This window comes from Coenobita brevimanus, chromosome 59, assembly GCF_032717465.1.
Source record: "Coenobita brevimanus isolate Jiangsu-jjx chromosome 59, ASM3271746v2, whole genome shotgun sequence".
Taxonomy (NCBI): Eukaryota; Metazoa; Arthropoda; class Malacostraca; order Decapoda; family Coenobitidae; genus Coenobita; species Coenobita brevimanus.
Window position 1 is genome coordinate 24,914,672 of NC_137012.1, and position 21,469 is coordinate 24,936,140.

Below are 21,469 nucleotides of genomic sequence, written 5' to 3' on the forward strand. Positions count from 1 at the left end.
TCCAGAATTCCCCTGTAACCAGTCTTCTTCTGAAATGGAATTCTTCCTTGCCTGTTTTGCAACAGCAGTGATGGATTTCATTCTGAAAGAAGTGAATGCATTCAGGGAATTCTGCTGTAATTGGGGTGAAACCTCGCACCTATGAGAGAGTGCAAAGATGAAAGAATGGACAGTGACAAATGTTAGCGTGATGTATGTTTGGCTAGCATTGACTGTGTTGATGCCTCATGTAAGAAAGCACAATATACATGATTATTGGCTCGTGGATGATATTGCAGCTACCCACGTATTCGGTAAGTATATGCCATGTGACCGGTATCTTGATGTCCTCAGGTACCTGCATTTCTCCACCAATATGGGCCCCACATCCGAATGATAGGCTGTGGAAGATTTGCTTGATTCTGGAAATGATGAAGGAAGAATTTCAATCCTATTTCAGGCCATTCCAGAAGGTTGTTATTGACGAGTTGCTTGTTCTGTTCAGGGGACGTTTTGCCTTCATTCAGTACATTCCCTCAAAAAGACATTGTTTTGGAATAGTTTTTTGTTTTGTGTGATTGCAAGACTGGGTACGTGTTAGATTTTATTGTGTATACAGTGAGTGATACGGTGTTGTCGAAGGACGATTCCCATGGCTTCTCTGGCTCATTTGTGAAGAAGCTGATGGACAGGTACTTCAGTGGCAACCATATCCTGTACACTGATATTTATTACATGGCACCAAGTCTTGCAAAGTACCTGCAAGAACACGAGATTGGATCATGTGGTACTGTCCATGCAAAGTGGAAACATTGGCCACCTTTTCCCAAGGGCACCATGAAGGAGGAGAGCCGGACCCTGAAGTCAGGTAAACTCCCTAATTCACTGGCATGATAAGAGAAAGGTAAATGTCCTCTCCACGGTCATGAAGGTAAGTTGATTGACAGCAAGGTCGATAGGAGAACGAGGCAGCCAGTCTTCGAGCCTGATGCAGTCATCGACTATAATGTGAACATGCGACTCGTCGATAAATCTGATATGCAGATTGGCACCATTGACTGTCTGAGGAGGTGCTGTAAGTGGCATTCTTACATGTACTGGACATCTGTGTACTGAATGCCTTCATTCTGTACAAGGAAGTTACTCTGACCAGCACATCCCTCAGACAGTTTGAGAAGGATGTAATTACAAGATAGGTGGTAGGATGTACCCAACCAACCAGATTTTATCCGTTTTCTGTTTCAGTTATCTCAGTTTTCAGCTTCATGTGGTGGTTGCTTCTTTTGGCATACATCATCGGAATTAAAGGAAGCAGTATTTATGGGAAGCAGTTCATAGCTTGTCGACATATGCACAGATGTTCGATGTGGATTTTCCATAATTGTATCTAATGTAGCCCATTACAATCATCCCTTAACATACGTGGTTTTAACATACACGGTTTTGAATATCCGCGGATGGCTACAGAAGAAAAAAAATATTGAACTCTGCAGACACTGTAACATTATCCCAGGCACAGTTTGTGGCTGTTTTAGTACAGTAGTGGCATTATCCAGTGAATGAAATATACTGTAGCACTCTTCCTTTTGGAGGGAGCCGGGATGAGCACAGTAGTCAGAAGAGGCCATGCAGGAGTACACTATTCATTATGTTTAATTTTTAGTGTTCTTGTATTAAATAAAGTAGTTGTTTAGTGTTCTTGTTTATTCTTGTATTAAGTAAAGTGGTTGTAAACATGCACATAGGGTTTTTCTTTAGTTATATAAGGAAATGGGGGGTTCAGAGGTGTTTTTAAGGGGGGGCAGCGGATATCCGCGGATTTTTATCATTTGCGGGTCTCTCTGTTACCTAACCCCCGTGGATGTTAAGGGAGGACTGTATTTATTTTTCAGTTTAATAGTCCCCCCCCCCCCTCTTTTGTGTAATATTGCTGATTGATACTACTCTTTTCATTATTGATTTCCATGGACCTGTTGTATAATCCTTTCCAGATCCAGTTTCCTGAGATTTCCTCAGTACCCAGTAATGTAGTGGTGACTTTTTTTCTGTATCTTCTGTTTACCATGACTTTCAGTATTTTGTATAATAGGTGAGTCCATGTTCTGTATTAAAAGCAGAAGCAATCAGTGCCAATAAAAAAATATTCACTATTGAATCATAATGTAAAATGTGGTTTGTCACAGATCGAAAGCCTTTGGGACTGCGACACTCAGATGTCACAGTAGGGGACATCACCAAGCGATCCAGCCGGCTGCTGCAGAAATACCGGGTGTCAGCCACAACTGTCATGGCGCGTAAAAAGGCCAGGGTTGCTATGTTGTCATCCATACGCCCTAAACAGAAACTCTCCAGGATACTGCAGAGGTACACTTTCTTCTAATGTGCATATTCTCAATCACTCCACGTGCAGAAAACATAGTACAGTAATCCTTCTGTTATCTGGATGTCCATTACCTGGACACTCCAATACCTAGATGCTGTGATTTGGCTGTTTGAAACCATTATTTGTCCATTTTTCCATTTTACCTGGACAAAATGCATGCATCTGGGTGAAAATTATGGCTGCGCGAACATTTTCGCCCTGCCAGGCTGAAAATAGCCCAGTGGTGCCACCTTGTCTGGCCAGGTAGTTAACCCAGCATCAGCTAGAGACCCCCTTGGTCATTCTCAGTTCCCATGTGACGACAGTGTAGTGAACAGCTCCTCTTGGACAGTTGTTATGGTGGTGCATGTTGTGGCATTTGTGGTTGTTTCCTACCTGCTTCAGGCTTTGCAATTCTTTGCATACCTCTTCCTAGGGTGTGTGATGATGGTCGCTCCTGTAGGGAAAAGGAAGTGGGTAGTGCTGACTCTCAAGTAGCAGGAGATCTTGGGTGAGATTGATGCAGGATGGTTGCAGCGTGTGTTGACGTTGATTTTATTCTAGCTTACTGCACTGGACCTTGATTTTATGCCATATTACCATGATTTTATTCCATTTTGTCATTATGTTTTTTGTGCCTACAGCATTTCTCATGTGTAGCATTTTTTTTTCATGTTTTTTTATTCATGTCGCTGCAGGATATGGCCCTGCAGTGGTGATTTCTTGTCTGTGGTTGATGGGTCACCGCCTTAGGGCAACTGTCTGACAGTGACAACCAGGCAGGCAACTGGCAGCCCACCAAGCAGGGGTGGGGGATGGGCAGGGAGACAAGCAGAGGTGGGAGAGGGAGAGAGGGTGAGGGGACAGGGAAGGAAACAAGAAAGCCAGTCTGCACCACAACTCCCCCCCCCTCCCTGTTAGTCTCACACACACACACACACACACACACACACACACACACACACACACACACACACACGAGACGGGTGGGGTTGAGAGAGGGTGGAGGATTGGAGAGGGAGACAACCAGGGTAGGGGAATGCAGGGGGACAGGGAGGGAGACATGCCTGACAGTGCACTAAGCAGGGGTGGGGAGGGTGGGGGGATGGAGAGAGGGACAAGCAGGGGTGGGGGAGGGAGACAAGTGGGGGTGGGGGAAGGTGGGGGATGTGGAAGGAGACAAGATACACACACACACACACACAAGTCACCGACAGAGATGGAGCTCTTTGTAGATCGTGGGGAAATAATCGTCCAGTCAGCGGCGAAAAGGAGACCAGCCTGTTGTGATTATGTGAATGAATATGTGAGTGGTGGTCCTGTTTGATATTAGTGAAAAAACCATGGGTTTCAGTCATAAAAGAGTACATGGAGACGTAAAGTTTTTGTAAGGTTGAATCATGTTGGAAAAAGATAGTTCATTGTTTACATCTGATGACGGTGAATTTGTGGGCTTCTCCAATGAAGACAAGGATAAAGGAAGTACTAAATTGAACCAAACAAGAGTAGCAGGAGTGGAGGAAATGGCTAAGAGGATTGCCCAGGAGTTAGAAAAGGTTTGGTTAGTAATTAGAGAGTTGCAGGAATGGACCTTAGAACAGGAGAAAGAGAGTAAGGTAATCCAGGGCAGGTTGGAGAGCGTCTGCACACGCAGTGCTGAACAAGAAAGACAAGTTACAGAATTAAAAGTGAGTAACGAATCTGCCTCAAATGAAATAAAACAGCTCAAGAGGGAAAATAAGAGGTTGGAAGAAGAAAGGGACAGGATGAAAAGTAAACTAGATGAGCATGATTAAATATCAAGGATGGAAGATGAACACATCAAGGAGCAACACAAGGGGTGGAATAATATTCAAGAGGAAGGAGATATAAATTTGAAGGAGATTATAGAACAACAAAGCAAGGAAAAGGTGGAGAAGGAAGTGGTTAGGTTTCTAAGAAGTAGAGAATCTTTAGTCAGGGATGTAGCAGACAAGAAAAAATGTGTATTAATTTCCGGAGTAAAAGAAAAACTTTTGACCCTAAGATCAGAAAGGGAAAGAGAGAACTGAATAAGGCTAAAGAGATAGTGGTTATAGAGGGTAACAACAAACCTCAAGAAGAGATTGAACAAGTGTTTAGGCTAGGAGAGTACGAGGAATGATGGAGGGAAGCCACTAAAAGTAAAGTTTAAGTATCAGGTAATGGTAAATAAAATCATCAGCAGAACATGGGAATTATCAGACAAAGAGGAGTTCAAGAATGCCTGGATAAGGAGAGATGCAAAGGAGGAAGAAAGAGCTAAAATAATGGAGCTAGTAAGGGAAGTGAAGGAAAAACAGAGAACAGAGGAAGAGAAGACAGTTCTATTGGAGTGTTATGGATCAGAAATTGAGGAAGTGGTACCGACAGAGGGAGGGAGAGAAGAGGGAATAAAAAACAATGATAAAAGTTTGAAAGTGGCATATACTAATGCTGATGGTTTAATACTGGCAAGGTTAGAAGTCAACGATTTCTTGAGGGTACACGAACCAGATATTATGTGCATTGTAGAGACCAAGTCAGGAGAGGATATTGATATCCATATGGGAGATGGTAAATGCAAACTATGGAAAAGAGACAGAAAAGAAAAAACAGGAGGAGCAGTGATGAGAGCAGTGAAGAACAACATAAATGTGGATAATGTGGAACTGGCACAGGGTAGGGCTGAAGTGATAAATATGAGATCAGAAACTAGAGAGAATGGCTAGAGAGTCATGGTAGTAGTATACGTTCCCCCTAAGACAAGGGCATGGAATGATGATGAATACTAGGAAATGTCGTCAGACATGGTTAGATATCTACAGAAAGTGATTGAGACATTCAACAACATTATTCTGATGGGTGATTTTAAGTGTAAGGAGGTGAACTAGGAGGAGTGAGACACAGGAGGCAGTGAAGATTTGTGGGGTGCTATATTGTTAAATATAGCAGTGAATAATGTAATGACCCAGTAGGTCAAAGAAGAGACAAGATTCAGAGGTGATGACACACCAGCAAGACTAGAATTACTGCTAACCAAAGAACCTGACATAATTGAATCTTTGATATATCTGTGTCCTATTGGAAAAAGTGATCATTTGGTGATTGAGTTCCAGAGGATAAAAGGAAACGTGGTCCCAAGAGATGAGCTTTATAGGCAGGGATGATACAACTTAGGGAAAACAAACTTTATTGGATTGAGGAAATTTTTTGAAAATGCTGATTGGGGAAAATTCAGAGAAACAAGTGAGATGCAGAAGAAGTGAGATATCTTTCTAGACCTCTGTAATTTGGGAGTGGAAAAATATGTGCGAAGAGTAAGTGGGAAAGAGAACAGGAAAAAGGATTGGCTTGACAGAAGGTGTATGATAGCAAAAAGAGAGAGGGACATGGCATGGACTAATTGAAAGAGAGGTAATAATAGAACAAAGGAAGAATATAGAAGAATTAGAAATGAATATACAAGAATACATAGAGAGGAAGAAAGGACTTTGAAAATGGTATAATTGACAGCTTTAAGGAAGAACCCAAATTGTTTTATAGATTTGTTAATGGCAAATTGAAACAAAGGGAAGGAATCACCAAACTGAAAGTAGAAGGAGAGGTCTATAAAGATGCGGCAGTGGAAGCTGAAATAACGAACAAATGTTTCCAATCAGTTTTCACTAAAGAAAGGGATTTTGTGGAGGGGGAGGGAGAGACTAGTAATGTAGTGATAAAAGATATAAAAGTGGAAGTGCAGGAAGTATATAATTTACTGGAAACTCAGGATTTAAGGAAAGCCTCAGGACCAGATGGAATCTCTGATTGGATACTGAAGGAATGCAGAGAACAACTGACGGATATGATTCACGGTTTAATTGTGTGTTCTTAGGAAAAAGGGAAAGTGCCTTGGGAATGGAAGAGGGCCAATGTGGTACCAATTTATAAGGGAGGAAACAAGGAAGAACCCCTGTATTATAGACCAGTGTCCCTGACCAGCATGGTCACAAAATTGTGCAAGAGAAACCTGAAAGACAGATGGATAAAGTATCTGGAGGATAAGAACATTTTGGGTGACAGTCAGTTTGTATTCAGAAGTGGAAGGTCGTGTGTTTCCAACTTATTGAGCTTTTACTCAAGAGCGATTGACGTGCTACAAGAGAGAGTCGGTTGGGTGGATTGTGTGTATTTAGATCTGGAGAAAGCCTTTGACAAGATAACCCATAAGTGACTAATGTGGCAATTGGAGCACATAGAAGGACTCAACGGAAACTTCCTGGAGTGGATGAGAGACTTCTTGAGAGACAGACAAATGAGGGCAGTAATAAAGGACAGGGTGTCTGTATGGAGGGAAGTAATAAGTGGAGTCCCACGGGGCTCAGTGTTAGCGCCAGTAATGTTGCGGATTTACGTAAATGATATGGTAGATGGAATGAACAGTTATGCAAGTCTGTTTGCTGATGATACAAAGATCTTGAGGAGAGTAGAAGTTGAGGAAGACTGTAAAATGCTACACAAGGACCTGGATAGGATTCATGATTGGAGCCGGATGTGGGAAATGAAATTCAATGCAAAAAAACATAAAATATTGGAAGTGGGTAAAAGTACCAAGAGGCCATCACTTAATTATTTGTTGGGTAATGAACCAATCACAAAAGTGAGCGAAGAGAAAGATTTAGGAGTGCTGGTCCAGGACAGTTTATCACCTGAAAAACATAGTTAGAGAGAGGTATAATCTCTTGACAAAAGTAAAAGTGCTATATTATTTCGTGGATGGAGATGATGAAAAAATTGATAGTGGCCATGATCCGCCCCAGGTTGGAATATGCGACAGTAGTGTAATCCCTACACAAAAAGAAAGATATAAACAGGATTGAGAGAATACAGAGAACAGCAACCAAGATGGTCCCTAGCCTGGCAGATCTGTCATGCAGAGAGGGGCTGGAAAAGCTGGATTTGCCTTCCTTAGAGGAAAGGAGAGAGTGGGGTGATATGATTGCAGTGTTTGGGGCCTTGACGGGAGTAGAAAAAATTGACAGACAAAATCTGTTTGTATGGGATGGAAAAGTAACAAGAGGACACAGAATTAACTGAAAAAGCCAAGTTGCTTGAAGGATATTAAGAAGTATAAGTTCCCATTTAGATGCATAGACCTGTGGAATAGCCTGGACAGAGATTTTCATGTCTAAAAACTTAAACGAGTTCAAAGTAAAATTTGACTTACTGAGAGACAGTGATGGGACCCTATGAGTATAGCTCATATCCTGTATATATATATCACAACTAGGTAAATACACACACAGCCGGAGAGAGCAGACGTCCCAGCCATCGCTGCTAACCTTAAGTAGTTTCAGGAATTTTGTCTGTCCTGTCTCCTAAAGTCTTGTTTTAAATTTAAAATAATGAAAGTTAATAGACTACCAAAAATGTAAAGATTTATTGGCTTCTTTTTCCCCTTTTCCTTTGTTCAAGGGAATAATTATACCTGACTTCCAATCCTCCGGGATATATATATATAAATGTATACAGGTATTTACTTATTTATTTATTTTCTGCAATACTTTACTCAATCCTGCATCATCTTTGAACATACTTGGGGTTTCATTGTCTTTGGATTTTTCTAGGAAAGATAATATTATATCTCTGGTAAAATCTGCTACCAAGAGATTAGGTGTGCTAAACTCTCTCGGTCCTCTCTTTACCCTTGCACAGTTGTTAACTTTATACATGGGTTATATTCGTCCCTATGTACTGTAGAGTACAACTCTCAGTGGTGTGGGGGCTCCCCACATACAGCATTTCTCAACAAGGTGGAGTCAAAGGCTTTTCATCTCATTAACTCTCCTCCTCTTACTAGCTCCCTTCAGCCTCTATCTTTTCACTGCACTCTTGCATCTTTATCTCTTTTCTGTCACTGCTTCAATGGTCACTGTTCCTCTGAATTTTCTGTTTGCATTCCTCCACCATTACAGCCGGCACATAGCAACCGTATAGCAGCAGACTGATTCCCTTTCTGTCCAGCTCTTTAATGCAAGAATTAACCGTTACTCCTGGTCACGTATGCAACAGGTCAACTCTGGAACTGTGTTTGTCTGTATTTTGTACTACCTTTGACTTCCTGTCTTTTAAACACAGTGTATCCAAGGATTTCAAAATGAACAGATTTTGAACTTGGCTGTCTGTTATCCTGTTTTTGTTTTTTCTGGGAGGAAACAATTTGTGTGCTTCTGATCTTGGATTCCATTTCCTTTATATTAAAAAAAAAAAAAAAAAAATTATTCTTGCTAGTTGGAGTCAGGATTCTGAAGGTTTGAGTGATAGGCAGATGATAGTGTGGCCTATTTCAGTGGACATGATGTTTAGTTCTCTCACCTTCATGTGTTCTTCATTCTTTTCTCTGTATCCTATCACATCCCATTTGTATAAGAGTGAGGATGAGGATTATACTAATTACACAAACCATTGCAAATCATATTTACTTCCGAGATTTATTCTCCATAAATAAATGTACTCAACTTTCAGCTGTTAGGCATAAAATTGTCTTTTGTCTCATCATTATGAGGGATAGAATCCTAAGAGCATTCTGAATAGTATTGGCAGGAGCACCACTAGATATATATATCATTAGTGACAGTGGATGTGGCACTGAATTATCGCACTTGTAACGGGAACGGTACTGCATCCAACACTGTTTGTGGCCCACTTGACTGAGCACTCTGTTGTTAGCTGTGCTCATAGTGGTTCCTTCCAACCCCTTTTAGTAGGAACCATGGTTAGATTGATGATTGATTTTCGGTTCATGTCAAATACCAGTTCAGCCCTAAAGTTACACTATTGTTACATGTGCATCATGATCTGTGAAGAAATTAATGTGTTCAGAAACCAGCAACTACCATGTTGTGGTCCTGTTTTGCCTTTATTGTACAGTTAATACAAACATTAGCCAGAAATATTGTGATGTATAGTAAAGAATTCAATGATAAATTTTATTTCCTTTGAAGGGAGAGCCTTTACTTTGTCTTAGCTATTTCTTATTAGAATTTCTCATACTTATTATGTAAGTGTTGCCACAGCCTTATACTGTATTATGAAAATATTGTATGCAGGCTTTATAGCATGTGGGGGTAGGTTGATATAATTGGAAATGTTTATAACATTAATTGGACACTTGAAACTTCCTTAGGCTGGGGAACACAGCAGTTCATCAGGACTCCAAGCTGACCAGAATTACTCGCAGTCAAGTTGAGGTGAAGGATGACAGTAGCAAGACTCCTGAGACTGAGGTCAAAGGGAAACCAGAGGACAGTGTTGATCCAAAGATGGGTAAACAGGATGAGAAGGATGACAGGGAACAACATCCTGCTCATACCCGCCCCATTAGACTTGTCAGACAGAAAGTTCTAGGGAAGAAAGTTTTAGTAAAGAAAATTGTGAGGGTGACTAGAGAAGGTAAGTATCTGCAGCTCATATTTGTGCTGTTTGTTTTTCTTTGTATCTTCTCTCTCAGTTTGTCTTCTGTGCTCTGTAGCTTATTTTCTTAGACAGTGTTCTTAGCCATAGTTAGTCACAGAGTCTTGTCTGTTATACCATTTGACTTAATCTCTCTGGTTTTTTTCCCTATATGTAGTTAATCTCATCCTTACTTGCATTTTTTTTATATTTTTGTTAAAACAGTTTAACCCTGGAATCTGGAGACATCCTTTTAAATTTATTTGAAAAGTTTTAACCCCTTGAATTTGGTGATGGCAGGAGCAAGACACAGAAAGACAGGTTCTCGGATGAGCTGGGTAAAGTAGTAGGAGAAATGCCTAGGAGTTATAAAGTGTTTGTAATGGGCGACATGAGTGGGAGAATAGGCGCTGATTCCTGAGAATGATATAATGGATGACAAAGCAGTACCAGGAGAGAATGGTAATGGAAAACTACTGAAGGACATGTGTCAGGAAAGGAGATTGTTCATTTGTAATTATTATTATAAACACAAAGATGCACATAAATGTACATGGTATAGAGGGAATGGAGATCATTGAAAGGAGCCTGATTGATTATGTGCCTGTAGAGAAATCGATACTGGGTAGCGATGCTGATACTACGACAGTGAGAGGACAGTGTGGAGGTTTGTTACATCATATGATTGTGGTATGCAAGATTAAGCTGAGAGAAGTGAGGTGGACCAAGAGAGAGTGGAGCCATCAGGAAGAGAGACTGAAAATCGAGAAGTGAGGATCAAAGAAGTGGCAGTTGAATACAGGGCCAAAATAGTGGAGGAGTTAGAATCAGCAAATTGGAATGAAATGGATCTAAACAGCTTGTGGAATGTATATAAGGATTGCCTAGTTAGGAATGCTAAAGCGGTGTGTGGGGTGGCAAGAGTAACAACAAAGAAGAAAGGTACGGCATGATGGGATGAAGAGGTTAAGAGAACAGTGGAGGAAAAGAGGAAGAAGTGGCTAGAGTGGATGCAGCATAGAGGTTCAGTTGAAATAAGAAATGTCTATATTGAGATAGAGAAGCACATAAAGAGACTAGTGAAGAGGAAAAAGGAGGAGGTAAATGATGACCTTGAAAGAAAAATGAATGCAAATTACAATGAAAATAGGAAGTTATTCTGGAAGGAGATGTGAAAATGTAGAAGTCTATCTATCTATCTATCTATTGCCAGACACCTCAATCCCATTTGGGGTGGCCACAAACAAATTGCCTCCAAGTCGCCCTGTCCCCCGCCATTTCACTACCCTGCTCCCAACTCACACCCCCCTCTCTCATATACCTCTCCACCCCATCCCTCCAGCTCGTCCTCGGCCTCCCCCTCCCTCTTCCCCCCTCCACCTCACTCACATACACTCTCTTCGTCAGTCTTTCACCCTCCATCCTCTCCACATGGCCAAACCACCTCAGTGTGTTTCTCATAACGCTTCCTATCACATCCACATCCACACCACAACGCTCCTTTATATCCTCATTTGTCAGCCTGTCTCTCCATGTGACTCCACAGGCTCCTCTTAACTCATTTCCACTGCTCTCACTCTTGACTTGTGTCCTTCCAACAACGTCCAAGCTTCACTTCCATACGTTAGAGTTGGTATCACAATACTGTCATGTAGTAACTTTTTCACTTCCATGCTCACTTCCCTGTTTCTTATCACTGCTTTCAAAGAACCAGCAACCTTTCTTCCCTGCTGTACCCTTTGAAGCACTTCACCCTCCAAACCTCCATCCTTACTCATCACACTACCCAAGTACTTAAACGTACTCACATATTCCAATTCCTCACCTTCCAACCTTGCTGTACATTATTTGAGATATGTAAGATGGCATGGTTGAGTGAAACTGTGCCAGTAGAGTGGAAAAAGGCAGTTATTGTACCCCTGTACAAAAATAAAGGTGAGCGAAGTGAGTGCAAGAAGTATTGTGGCATAAATTTATTGAGTGTGGTAGGAAAAGTATATGGAAAAATTACTATTGAGAAAGTAGGAGAGAGATTAGAAGTCCTAGTGAGTGATGAACAGGGTGGCTTTAGGAGTGTCAGAGGATGTGTGGATCAAATATTTGCAGTAAGGCAGATAGTGGAGAAGGTATGTGAGAAGGACTATAATGAGTTTATGGCATTTATGGATCTGGATAAAGCATATGACAAAGCAGACAGAGAAGGACTGTGGAAGGTTTTATGCAAGTACAGAGTAGATGGTAAGCTGCTAAGTGTCATCAAGAGTTTTTATGATGGTAGTGAGGCATGTGGGAAGTGACTGAAGGATACGTATCAGGAAAGGAGATTATGCATTTGTACCTCATATTTCAAACACATTGTGGTAGGTGGGGGCGCTTACCATCCACTCACCCGATGTAGTGCTGTTCTCGGGTGTCTGTTCTTTCCTCTCGTCCCTCCATTCCTTCCTGCCTCTTCTGCCTTTCCCTACTTATTCTTTCCACGTCCTTCTGCCTACACGTGACTTTACACTCCCTCTTTTGTCTTTCTGTCCTTCATTCTTTGCTCTTCCTTCTGCCCGTGGGTGACTTAACACTGAGTGGCTAGCCGAATGGTTTCCTGTACACCAGGAAATAATTTCCTTTTGCTGGGTGGTAACCTTCTAACCAAATTATGGCGCCTGGTGGTTTAGTGGGTAATTACAGAGCTCCAGTCGGATTGAGCTGGTGAAAGTTTATATTTAAGGGGTGGTTGGGGTTTATTGCTCACGTAATGCCACTCGGGGATGAGTGAGGCTGGTCACTCTCATCTTAAATGTCAGGACCAACTTGCCTAGCCCCGGGCTCCTACGCTTCTCATGGGGCAATGTAGGATTGGATGATGGATGGATGGATTTCAAACACAAAGATGGGAAAAAATGATATTTAATCTGGACCCTCATGGAACCCCCTTACAGCACCCTACCTACACCTAACTAGCCAACAGCAAACAAAATGTTTGCCTTGTTCTTGTAAATGGTGCGAATTGTTGACTCGCTCAGGCTGTACTCCCTGGCCAAGCGTGCAAACTTCTTTCCTTTCTCCACCTGACAAATAACGTCCTAACGCTGCTGATAACTGAGAGGAGCCTTCGTCTTGGACCCCAGCTGGGTCGAACATCGCCTTGGGGGGTTGGGGCTGTCCATAACAGAGCCCAGGGAGAGGTAACTTTGACAAAAAGAAAAGGCCAGGTCTCAGAGCTCATGGGGAATGCGTAGTTGGCGGGACAGGAGGTAAAAAAATCATGGCAGCTGTAGTGTGAACACTTGCCACCAGGGCCGGGCTGTGATTGGCTAGCAGCTGTGGAATACATCATGAGTGCCTGGATATTATAAATCTCCACGGAAATGAGCCATTTTGGAACCTAGGAACCATCTTTTTCAATTTTTCTTCTGCAGAATAAAAAAAAAAAAAAAATCAGGGACTGGTTGAGCAACTTACCGCGGATTACAAATCCGTGGCTTACAGATACTCGAATTAGGCAACTCCGCTGTACTGAAAAAGCTGGAGACACCATTAAGGTGTCTTGTTATTTTTGCATGTGTTGTCTAGGGTTTGGGAGATTCATCTCAGGCCTAAAAAAGGCTAAGACTAGAGTGTTCATGACTGTTAATTGCCGCTTTAGCAGACAGCACAAAACTTCTTATGGTACCACCAATACTCCCACATGAAGAATGGAAAATATGTATGTATTTTTTCCATTCGTTCATTCATTCATTCATCATCTAATTCAGTGTTGCCCCATGAGGAACTTAGGAACCTGGGGCTAGGCAAGTAGGTCCTGACATTTAAGATGAGAGTGGCCAGCCTCATTCATTCCTGAGTAGCATTACATGAGCAATAAACCCCAACCATCCCTTGGATATAAACCTGCACCGACTCAATTCGATTGGAGCGCATTAATTGCCTGCTAAACCACCAGGCACCATTTGCCAAATTAAAATTTCAGCACAGGCAGATTACTGAAAATCTAGGTACTCCATCCATTCATCCATCATCCAATCCTATGTTGCCCCATAAAGAGCGTAGGAACCCGGGGCTAGGCAAGTTGATTCTGACATTAAAGATGAGAGTGACCAGCCTCATTCATCCCTGAGTGGCATTGTGTGAGCAATAAATTCCAACCACCCCTTGGATATAAGCCTACACAGGCTGAATCCAATTGGAGCACCTTAATTACCCACTAAACCACTGGGTGCCATAATTTGGTTATATGGTTACCACCCAGCATAGTAAATGGTTTCCTGGTGTACAGGAAACCATTTGGCTTGTCACTCAGTGTAGAGTCACCCATAGGCAGAAAGAAGAGGAAAGAATGAAGGAAAGAAATTCAGAAGAGAGAGTGTAAAGTCACCCGTAGGCAGAAGAAAGAGGAAAGGAAGAAGGAAAGAATGGTAGAAGAGAAAGGATGGAAAAGATATTTACACTTATTGTATTTTGATAAAATGAATCTCTCTCTCTCTCTCTCTCTCTCTTCCCCTTCCTGACTAAAACACATAAAACATTAGTAAACCCCCCCCCTTCCCCCCATATACAACCTCCCATTACAGTGTGTATTTTGTTGTAATGATCTGCTGCTCTTTGACACATTTTTTAATGCATTTGACTAGCTGTCCATTTAACGATTACCATGGTGAATAATTTCATTTGGTGCAAATACTTACGTCCATCATCAAAACAATCATCACCAGAGTCAAAGTGTGCCGTAATTATCCTAAATTTGGTCCCTGCATTATTTTCTGAATAACAGTTCATGCTCTTTGAGCTTTAAAGAGAAAAAAAAAAAATGAAATGTGTGAACAGTCATACAACACTACCAATCAGCTGGTCACCAGACAATGGTTGCATCATCCAAGTTCAAAGTTTTGCATGCCTTAATGAATAGTTGTCCTGTATGATCTGTGCATTACAGTTCAGAATGGCAGTTAATATTCTTTGAACTCTAAAAGTGACAGTTGGAGTGATATTTGTTTACAGTAATATAATAGCACTGGCAGTTGGGCATGTGTATGCTGTCAGTATTATGAATTTAGCATGTTATATCCTCAGTAATCTCTGCATGTGTATAGTAGCAGTACAAGTGTATTGTAGTATTTTAAAGTTACATTCCTTAGGTTAGTTGAATTTGGAATTAGGCAGGATTAGGTAAAGTCACATGAAAGTAACCCTGGCTGACTGACTGACACAACCCCTTTGACCCCATTATAATGCTTCCCACTTAGAGTACCGTACTTAGATTTTTGTTTCTTTCCAAAACACAATCTACTTGCAAATTAAGGGGTGCCTGTATAGTAATAAAATACTATATATGTTTATGGAAATAGGACTGTTGCCTCTGTTACCTCAGCGATTCAGCTTCAAATCACCACTTAAGTTGAAGGCTATTGTGATTCTCTGAGTAAATAAGAGATCCCAGAAACCTCTGGTACTTTGCATTCAGGCGAGAGGAGAGGTTAGGGGGTGCCTATTTAGACCCTCCTAACAAGAGTTTCTGTTACTAGAGTGACAAGAAGAGAATCCTAGTTTGTAAATGTTGTTGAAGGTAAGAGACATAGAAGACCAAGAAAAGGTATTTAATAGAATCCTAGTTTGTAAATGTTGTTGAAGGTAAGAGACATAGAAGACCAAGAAAAGGTATTTAATTATTTACTTACTTTTACAGCCACAAGAAAACTGGATTTGAGTGCCAGTAGCAGTTCTGAATCAGTGTCTACCTCTCCAAATCAGTCCACACCCTCACAGTCCCCAGAGCAAGTTCCACTCGCCAAAAGGTTACGAAGAAGTACCCAGGATGCTGTGACTCCTCCTCCTGTTCAAAAGAAACTTAGCCCTTCATCAGTTTCGCCAGTAACCCCTAGTCCTCTGAAAAGACCTCCGGTTTCAGATCTGACCACTGTCAGCCAACAAGAAACACCACTTAAGCCAATTTTGTTAGCAACTAGAAGTGGTCCTAAAGCAGAACAGAAAGCAGTGTCTGCTGTTAGTGGATCTGAAACTTCAGTAGAGAAGTCTTCCAACCCTGTACCTTCCAAGGCCAGTTCTTTGCAGACTGTGAGTTTGCCACAGCAGAAATTACAGCCGGTTGCATTGCCTCACATCCAAACATCGTCACTGAATCACAGTAAGAGAAGTAATATGTCACTGGCTGGAGTGACGACATCTTCAGTAAAATCATCTGCATCTCCTCCCTCACCTCCCAACATAAGTAAGAAGATTGGTATTGCAAAGGAGGATAAGACAAAGGAAGATAAACCAGGCAAAGAGAAAGAAGAAGCATCAGTTATATCACCAGCTTCAGCTTCATCCAGAAGTGAGGAGGCAGAGTAAGTAGTTATACCAGTATTTGTACGGTACGCAAAAACTCTGATTACATGTGAAGCTACTGAGAAAAAATCAATTTTGAAGTTCACTTCATATGTGGCTTGTTGTGTAGATATTTTGTAGCTGCATTGAATAAGAGATTTCCTGATCATTTTTGTCAGTACTGTTGTTCAAGCCTTGTTTTTTGGTTAGCATGTCAGTTAAAGCATATCTGTTAGATAAAGCAATTTCAGAATGTTTTAGTGTAGCTTTATGTTGTACATATTACAGTTTTATCTAGATAGACTTTGTACACGGGTTTTATTCGCCCAAGTGTACAGTACAACTCTCATGTGTGGGGAGGCTCACCACCTACAGCTCTTCTCAACAAGGTGGAGTCAAAGGCTTGTCGTCTCATTAATTCTCCTCATCTTGCTGACTCCCTTCAACCTGTCTCTTCACTGCACTTTTGGATCTTTATCTGTTTTCTGTCGCTACCTCAATGGTCACTGCTCCTCAGAACTGTCTGCTTGCATCCCTCCACCACTACAGTGGGCACGTAGCACCCACTTAGCAGCAAACCCTCATCCCTTTTGTGCCAAGCTCTCCAGTGCAAGAGTTAACTGTTACACCCAGTCATTCTTGTATGCAACAGGTCAACTCTGGAACAGTCTCTGCTGTCTGTATTTCCTGCTGCCTATGATCTCCAGTCTTTCAAACCCAGTGTGTCCAGGCATCTCAAAATGAACTGATCTTGAATTTGGCTCTCTGTTATCTTGTTATTGTTTTTTTCATGGAGGGAACACTTTACAGGCTCCTGGCCTTTGGTTCTTTCTTCCATGCTTAAAAAGAAAGAAAGGAAGAAAAAAAAATAATATAGATAGATATCACCAGTCAGAAGGGAAATTAAACTCAGGTCCCGCTTACTGTCAGCCTGCCATGTAACCACTGAGTCACAAAGAGTGCTCATTTCGAGGGTTGATTTTCAGTATCAGTAGTGGCATATTGCCATGTGCTTAGACCTAATATTGTGAAAGACAAAGCAGGCCCCTAAATTTTTACAAAAAAAAATTTATTACTGTTATAGGTGAGATCAGCCTTCATGCCGCTATACAGTACAGTTTAGTTGTCATCATCAAGTGCTTCAGAAATTATTATTAGAATTTTGGGGCAGGTCTTCCCCTTTGCGATTTAAGTTTTAGCATATGGCCGATAGTCTGGTCATATACCTGTACATGGTCTGGATATGATTGCGTTGCCTGAGGTCTGTTCATCGTAAATGGTTCAGTGTGGACTTGCTGTTGCCATTTTTGTATTGTACACTTCATTCATTATACTTAACAGACAGTTCAAGGCTGAGCCCCTTTATGCAAGCAAAGTGCCATTTGATTTATATCCATATTCTTAGTCATACTTGATCATGATTTATTTGGCCATGATTGGACGTGATTATGTTCATATTAGACTACTTAATCCCCTCCCCCCCAACTCATCAGCACATTATTAATTCCTTTGAATGTAGCCTGCCAGAATATTTTTAATTTTAATGGGGGAACTGATGGTGCATTAGTTAACACATCCAGATCATATCTACAAGTATGTAAGTTCAGCTCTTGAGCTGGTCAGGTTCAGTTCATGAGCTAGTCAGGGGGCAATTTGTTTCTCATATCCTAGTTCATCCAGCAGTACAGTTTGGACATGAATGTACAACTGACAGTTGTGAGTTGTTTTTTAGGGGAAGATTGAGATGTAGCAGATCTACTTTTAGTGACGTGGTGTCAGTATTTTTTTTTTTCCCCCTTTTTAAATGAATATTTCAGTAATTTTTCCGTATGTTATTATTTTTTTCCATATATATTTTCTTTAAACCCATACGTGCTCCCTACATGTCAACGATTGGGTTGGTGGAGGCTTAGTGCCTCTCCCCATAAAACCAATAACTCGAAGTCAAATGGCCACCCCTTAGGGGATTATGGTGTCTGGCAATAGATAGATAGATAGAATATTTTGTAGTCTGCTGCTGATGACATGAATTTGTTCAAATTGTCATCAGTAGAAGTTCACCATACCAGCTACATCTGAGCACTGGTAATCCTCCCCTCATCAAAACAGAAGTTTTCTAAGAACATGGTATCTCTGGAATTGAACACCTCTTATTGAATTAATAAAATATGCAATAGTACACATGTTTAAGGATGGTCACTTCACTGATAATGGTAAATTCTGCATTGTAGGAAACCAGGAGTGCGAGCCAGGCCAAGTCGTCGCACGAAGGAGGCTGCCACTGCTTATCTTCAGCTGATTGGCCGGAAGCTGGTGCAGGGCCAGAAAGGTGGGAGGACAGTGGATGATGATGATGGTGATGAGGAGGATGAGGAGGAGGAGGTGGAGGAGAATATCACTGTTGGCAGCATCACGGACCTCAAGGCTCAGGCTAAAACCAGTACGTGGTGTTTAGTGTTTGGGATGGAGATATGATTTTTAGTTCATAGCTGTGTGTGTGTGCATATGTGAGTGAGTTTCCAAATGACATGAGAAAGAAAGTGGGTGGATATGGTAAGTGGGTGTGAGCGAAATAGATATGGAAATTGATGACGCTAGAGAATCAACGAGGGGTTGTATTGGAAACCATTTACTGTGCTTTGTGGTAACCATATAACCAAATTATGGCTCGTGGTGATTTAGTGGGTAATTAAGGCGCTCCAGTCGGATTAAGCTGGTGCAGGTTTATATCCAAGCGGTGGTTGGGGTTTATTGCTCACGTGATGCCACCCAGGGATGAGTGAGGTTGATCACTCCATCTTAAATGTCTGAACCAACTTGCAAAAGCCCGGGCTCCTACTCTTCTCATGGGGCAACACTGGATTAGATGATGAATGAATAATAATCTGGTCTCTTGTTTCTCAGAAGTGTCAGTTCTTCCACTGGGAATTCACTACTGATCGACACATATATGTTATTTTTACAGTTACAAGAATTTTGACATCTCATGTATACAATACATACTTCATCAGTTAAAAAAGTGAAAATGGGAGAGTGACAATAACTAAATCCTATAATCATCCATCACTGTGCCGCTCTCCAGATCATAGCATTTTGAAAAGAGAAAGGCTTTTATCTGTCTCTTAAAGGATTCAACAGAAGAGAGTTGTCTTGTGGATAACAGCAATCTAATATATAACTAGGGGCTCTATACACAGAAGAATGATCAGAGAAAGATGACAGGAGAGTGGCTTCAGGCTCATCAAGACTCAAGGAATCATCTTCACCACATAACACAACATCTGGGCATGTCAGTGGAAATTTTAATAGGTCAGCAAGATGCTTTGATTCACCAAACTTAGAACGTTGAATGTAATAAGACACAGTTTAAATTCAGTTCTAGCCTTTACTGGTAACTAATGCAGCCCCATTAGGAATGGGGTAGTCGGGGTTCTTGGGGGGAGACCAAAGATAAGCCTTGCTGCCCTGTGCAACACAGACTGAACTTTGGTTGGTATTTTATTTGGAAACCATGTACTACGATGAGTGGTAACAATATAACTGGGATTTCTGGCTGAGTTAAGTGTGCCCCAGATTCTCCTGTCTAAAATCACCACGGGTAAATAATGACAGTATGACGAAAGGACTAGAAAAATAAGGTAAAGATAGAACAGTTACGAGTGATGGTTTTGTGAACAAAATTTCATTAACAGAATTATACTAGTGGTAATGGATATATATATATTATAATGTCACTAATACAGAATATCAAGGAGCCTTGTTGTTTGTTTTTTTGTTTGTTTGTTTGTCCTCCAATCACGCCTGCCCAAACCAAGGGCCAAAGACCCCCAGACCCATGTATAGTCTGAATCAGGGTGACCCACGGATGGTTTTAGAGGGGTCAAAATTTAGATCTGGATCATTTGAGGTCATCGGTAGAGTGTTCACCTTTTTTTGCCTGGGCAATGCCAAGTACCCCTGCAGCCCAGTTTTTGGCATGGAGACTCACATGAACTCCAGTTCGGACATAGGCTATGTTAGGTTGACCTCCAAGGTCACTTAAGATCTGTGGTTGGAGGTCATTTGAGGTCACTGTTAATACACGTTCTAACAACTGGACCCAACAGCCCAATTTTTGGCATGGAAACTCATATGACCCCCAGTTCAGTCATAGATTATGTGAGGTTTAACCTCTGAGGTCATTTGAGGTCACTGGTAATACATGCTTGAACGAGTGGACCCAGCAGCCCAATTTTTGGCATGGAGACTCACATGGCCTACAATTCAGATGTAAGCTATGTGAGGTTGACCTCCGAGGCCATTTGAGGTCACCAGTTGGAGGTTATTTGATGTCATCGGTTATAGTAATCAAGAGCGCATAAATACACTGCATTAATCTGGGAAAGCTGAAATACAGTAGAAAGTTCCTGGACCTTTTACAATCCCTCTTCAAAAGCATAAAAGGTACATGATCTTTTTGGAGCAGAAAGAAATATTGAACTAAGACAAATAGGATTAAAGTGTTCCCCTTTTTGGCCTGGCAGTGCCAGGTACCCCAGCTAGTAGACTATATATATATATATATATATATATATATATATACAGGTAAGCCCTTAATTCACACGAACTTTTTTCACGCGATTTCGGTTATCCACGAATTTTTCGTACAATACTGTAATTAAAACATAAAATTATAGTATTCAAATAAATAATTTTAATATACAAGAGAAATAAATAAAATATAAAAATGCCTACCTGCTGCCTGTGTGCATACATATACAGTATGTATGTGTGTGTGTGTGTGTGTGTGTGTGTGTGTGTGTGTGTGTGTGTGTGGGAGGTCGGTCTACCACGCACCACACAGTCAGTTTGAATCCGACCGTGGAACTATGCGTGACTTGCGAATCGTTATTTGTAGCTTATTTTTCTGCCTTCCAGTGATTGCTTGCCTTGTCTGCCAACATGGGGCCTAAGCGTAGTGCTAGTGATGCATGTGGTAACACACCAAAATGGAGTAGTAAAGTGATGTTGCTGACAGAGAAAGTTAAAGTGTTGGACAAACTTAAGGGAGGAATGTCGGCGACAATTCTCCGTCAGGACGATTCCCCGTCATTTATTTACATACCAGTTTATTTAGCAAGTACAGTACACTAGTTTTTTACTCATATGAGTTATAAAATCCCCCTGAAAATTAGTTACTAAAGTATTAATTAATCAATAATAAGGATATTTATAGAATGACAGGAAATCGTCCATGTTTTGATGGTGAATTGACTTTGTGGTGAATTGTCTCTGAACTGTGTGTTTGGGGTGAGTCAACTGTTCTTACATTAAAGAAGGCAGAACGTAGCATATGGGAGGCAGTGAGGGCTAGTGCACCAGACTGTGCTGAAGTGTCTC

The 21,469-nt window shown here is 41.3% G+C and overlaps 1 protein-coding gene across 1 annotated transcript in view; it reads left to right on the forward strand.

The window, feature by feature from the left end:
• Jarid2 (Jumonji, AT rich interactive domain 2) overlaps positions 1-21,469 on the forward strand; it is a 137,029-nt gene that overhangs the window by 20,266 nt on the left and 95,294 nt on the right. The window contains exons 5-8 of the mRNA XM_080274824.1: positions 2,163-2,343; positions 9,507-9,772; positions 15,450-16,110; positions 18,322-18,530. Coding sequence (XP_080130950.1) covers positions 2,163-2,343; positions 9,507-9,772; positions 15,450-16,110; positions 18,322-18,530 — 1,317 coding nt within the window. The remainder of the gene's footprint in view (positions 1-2,162; positions 2,344-9,506; positions 9,773-15,449; positions 16,111-18,321; positions 18,531-21,469) is intronic.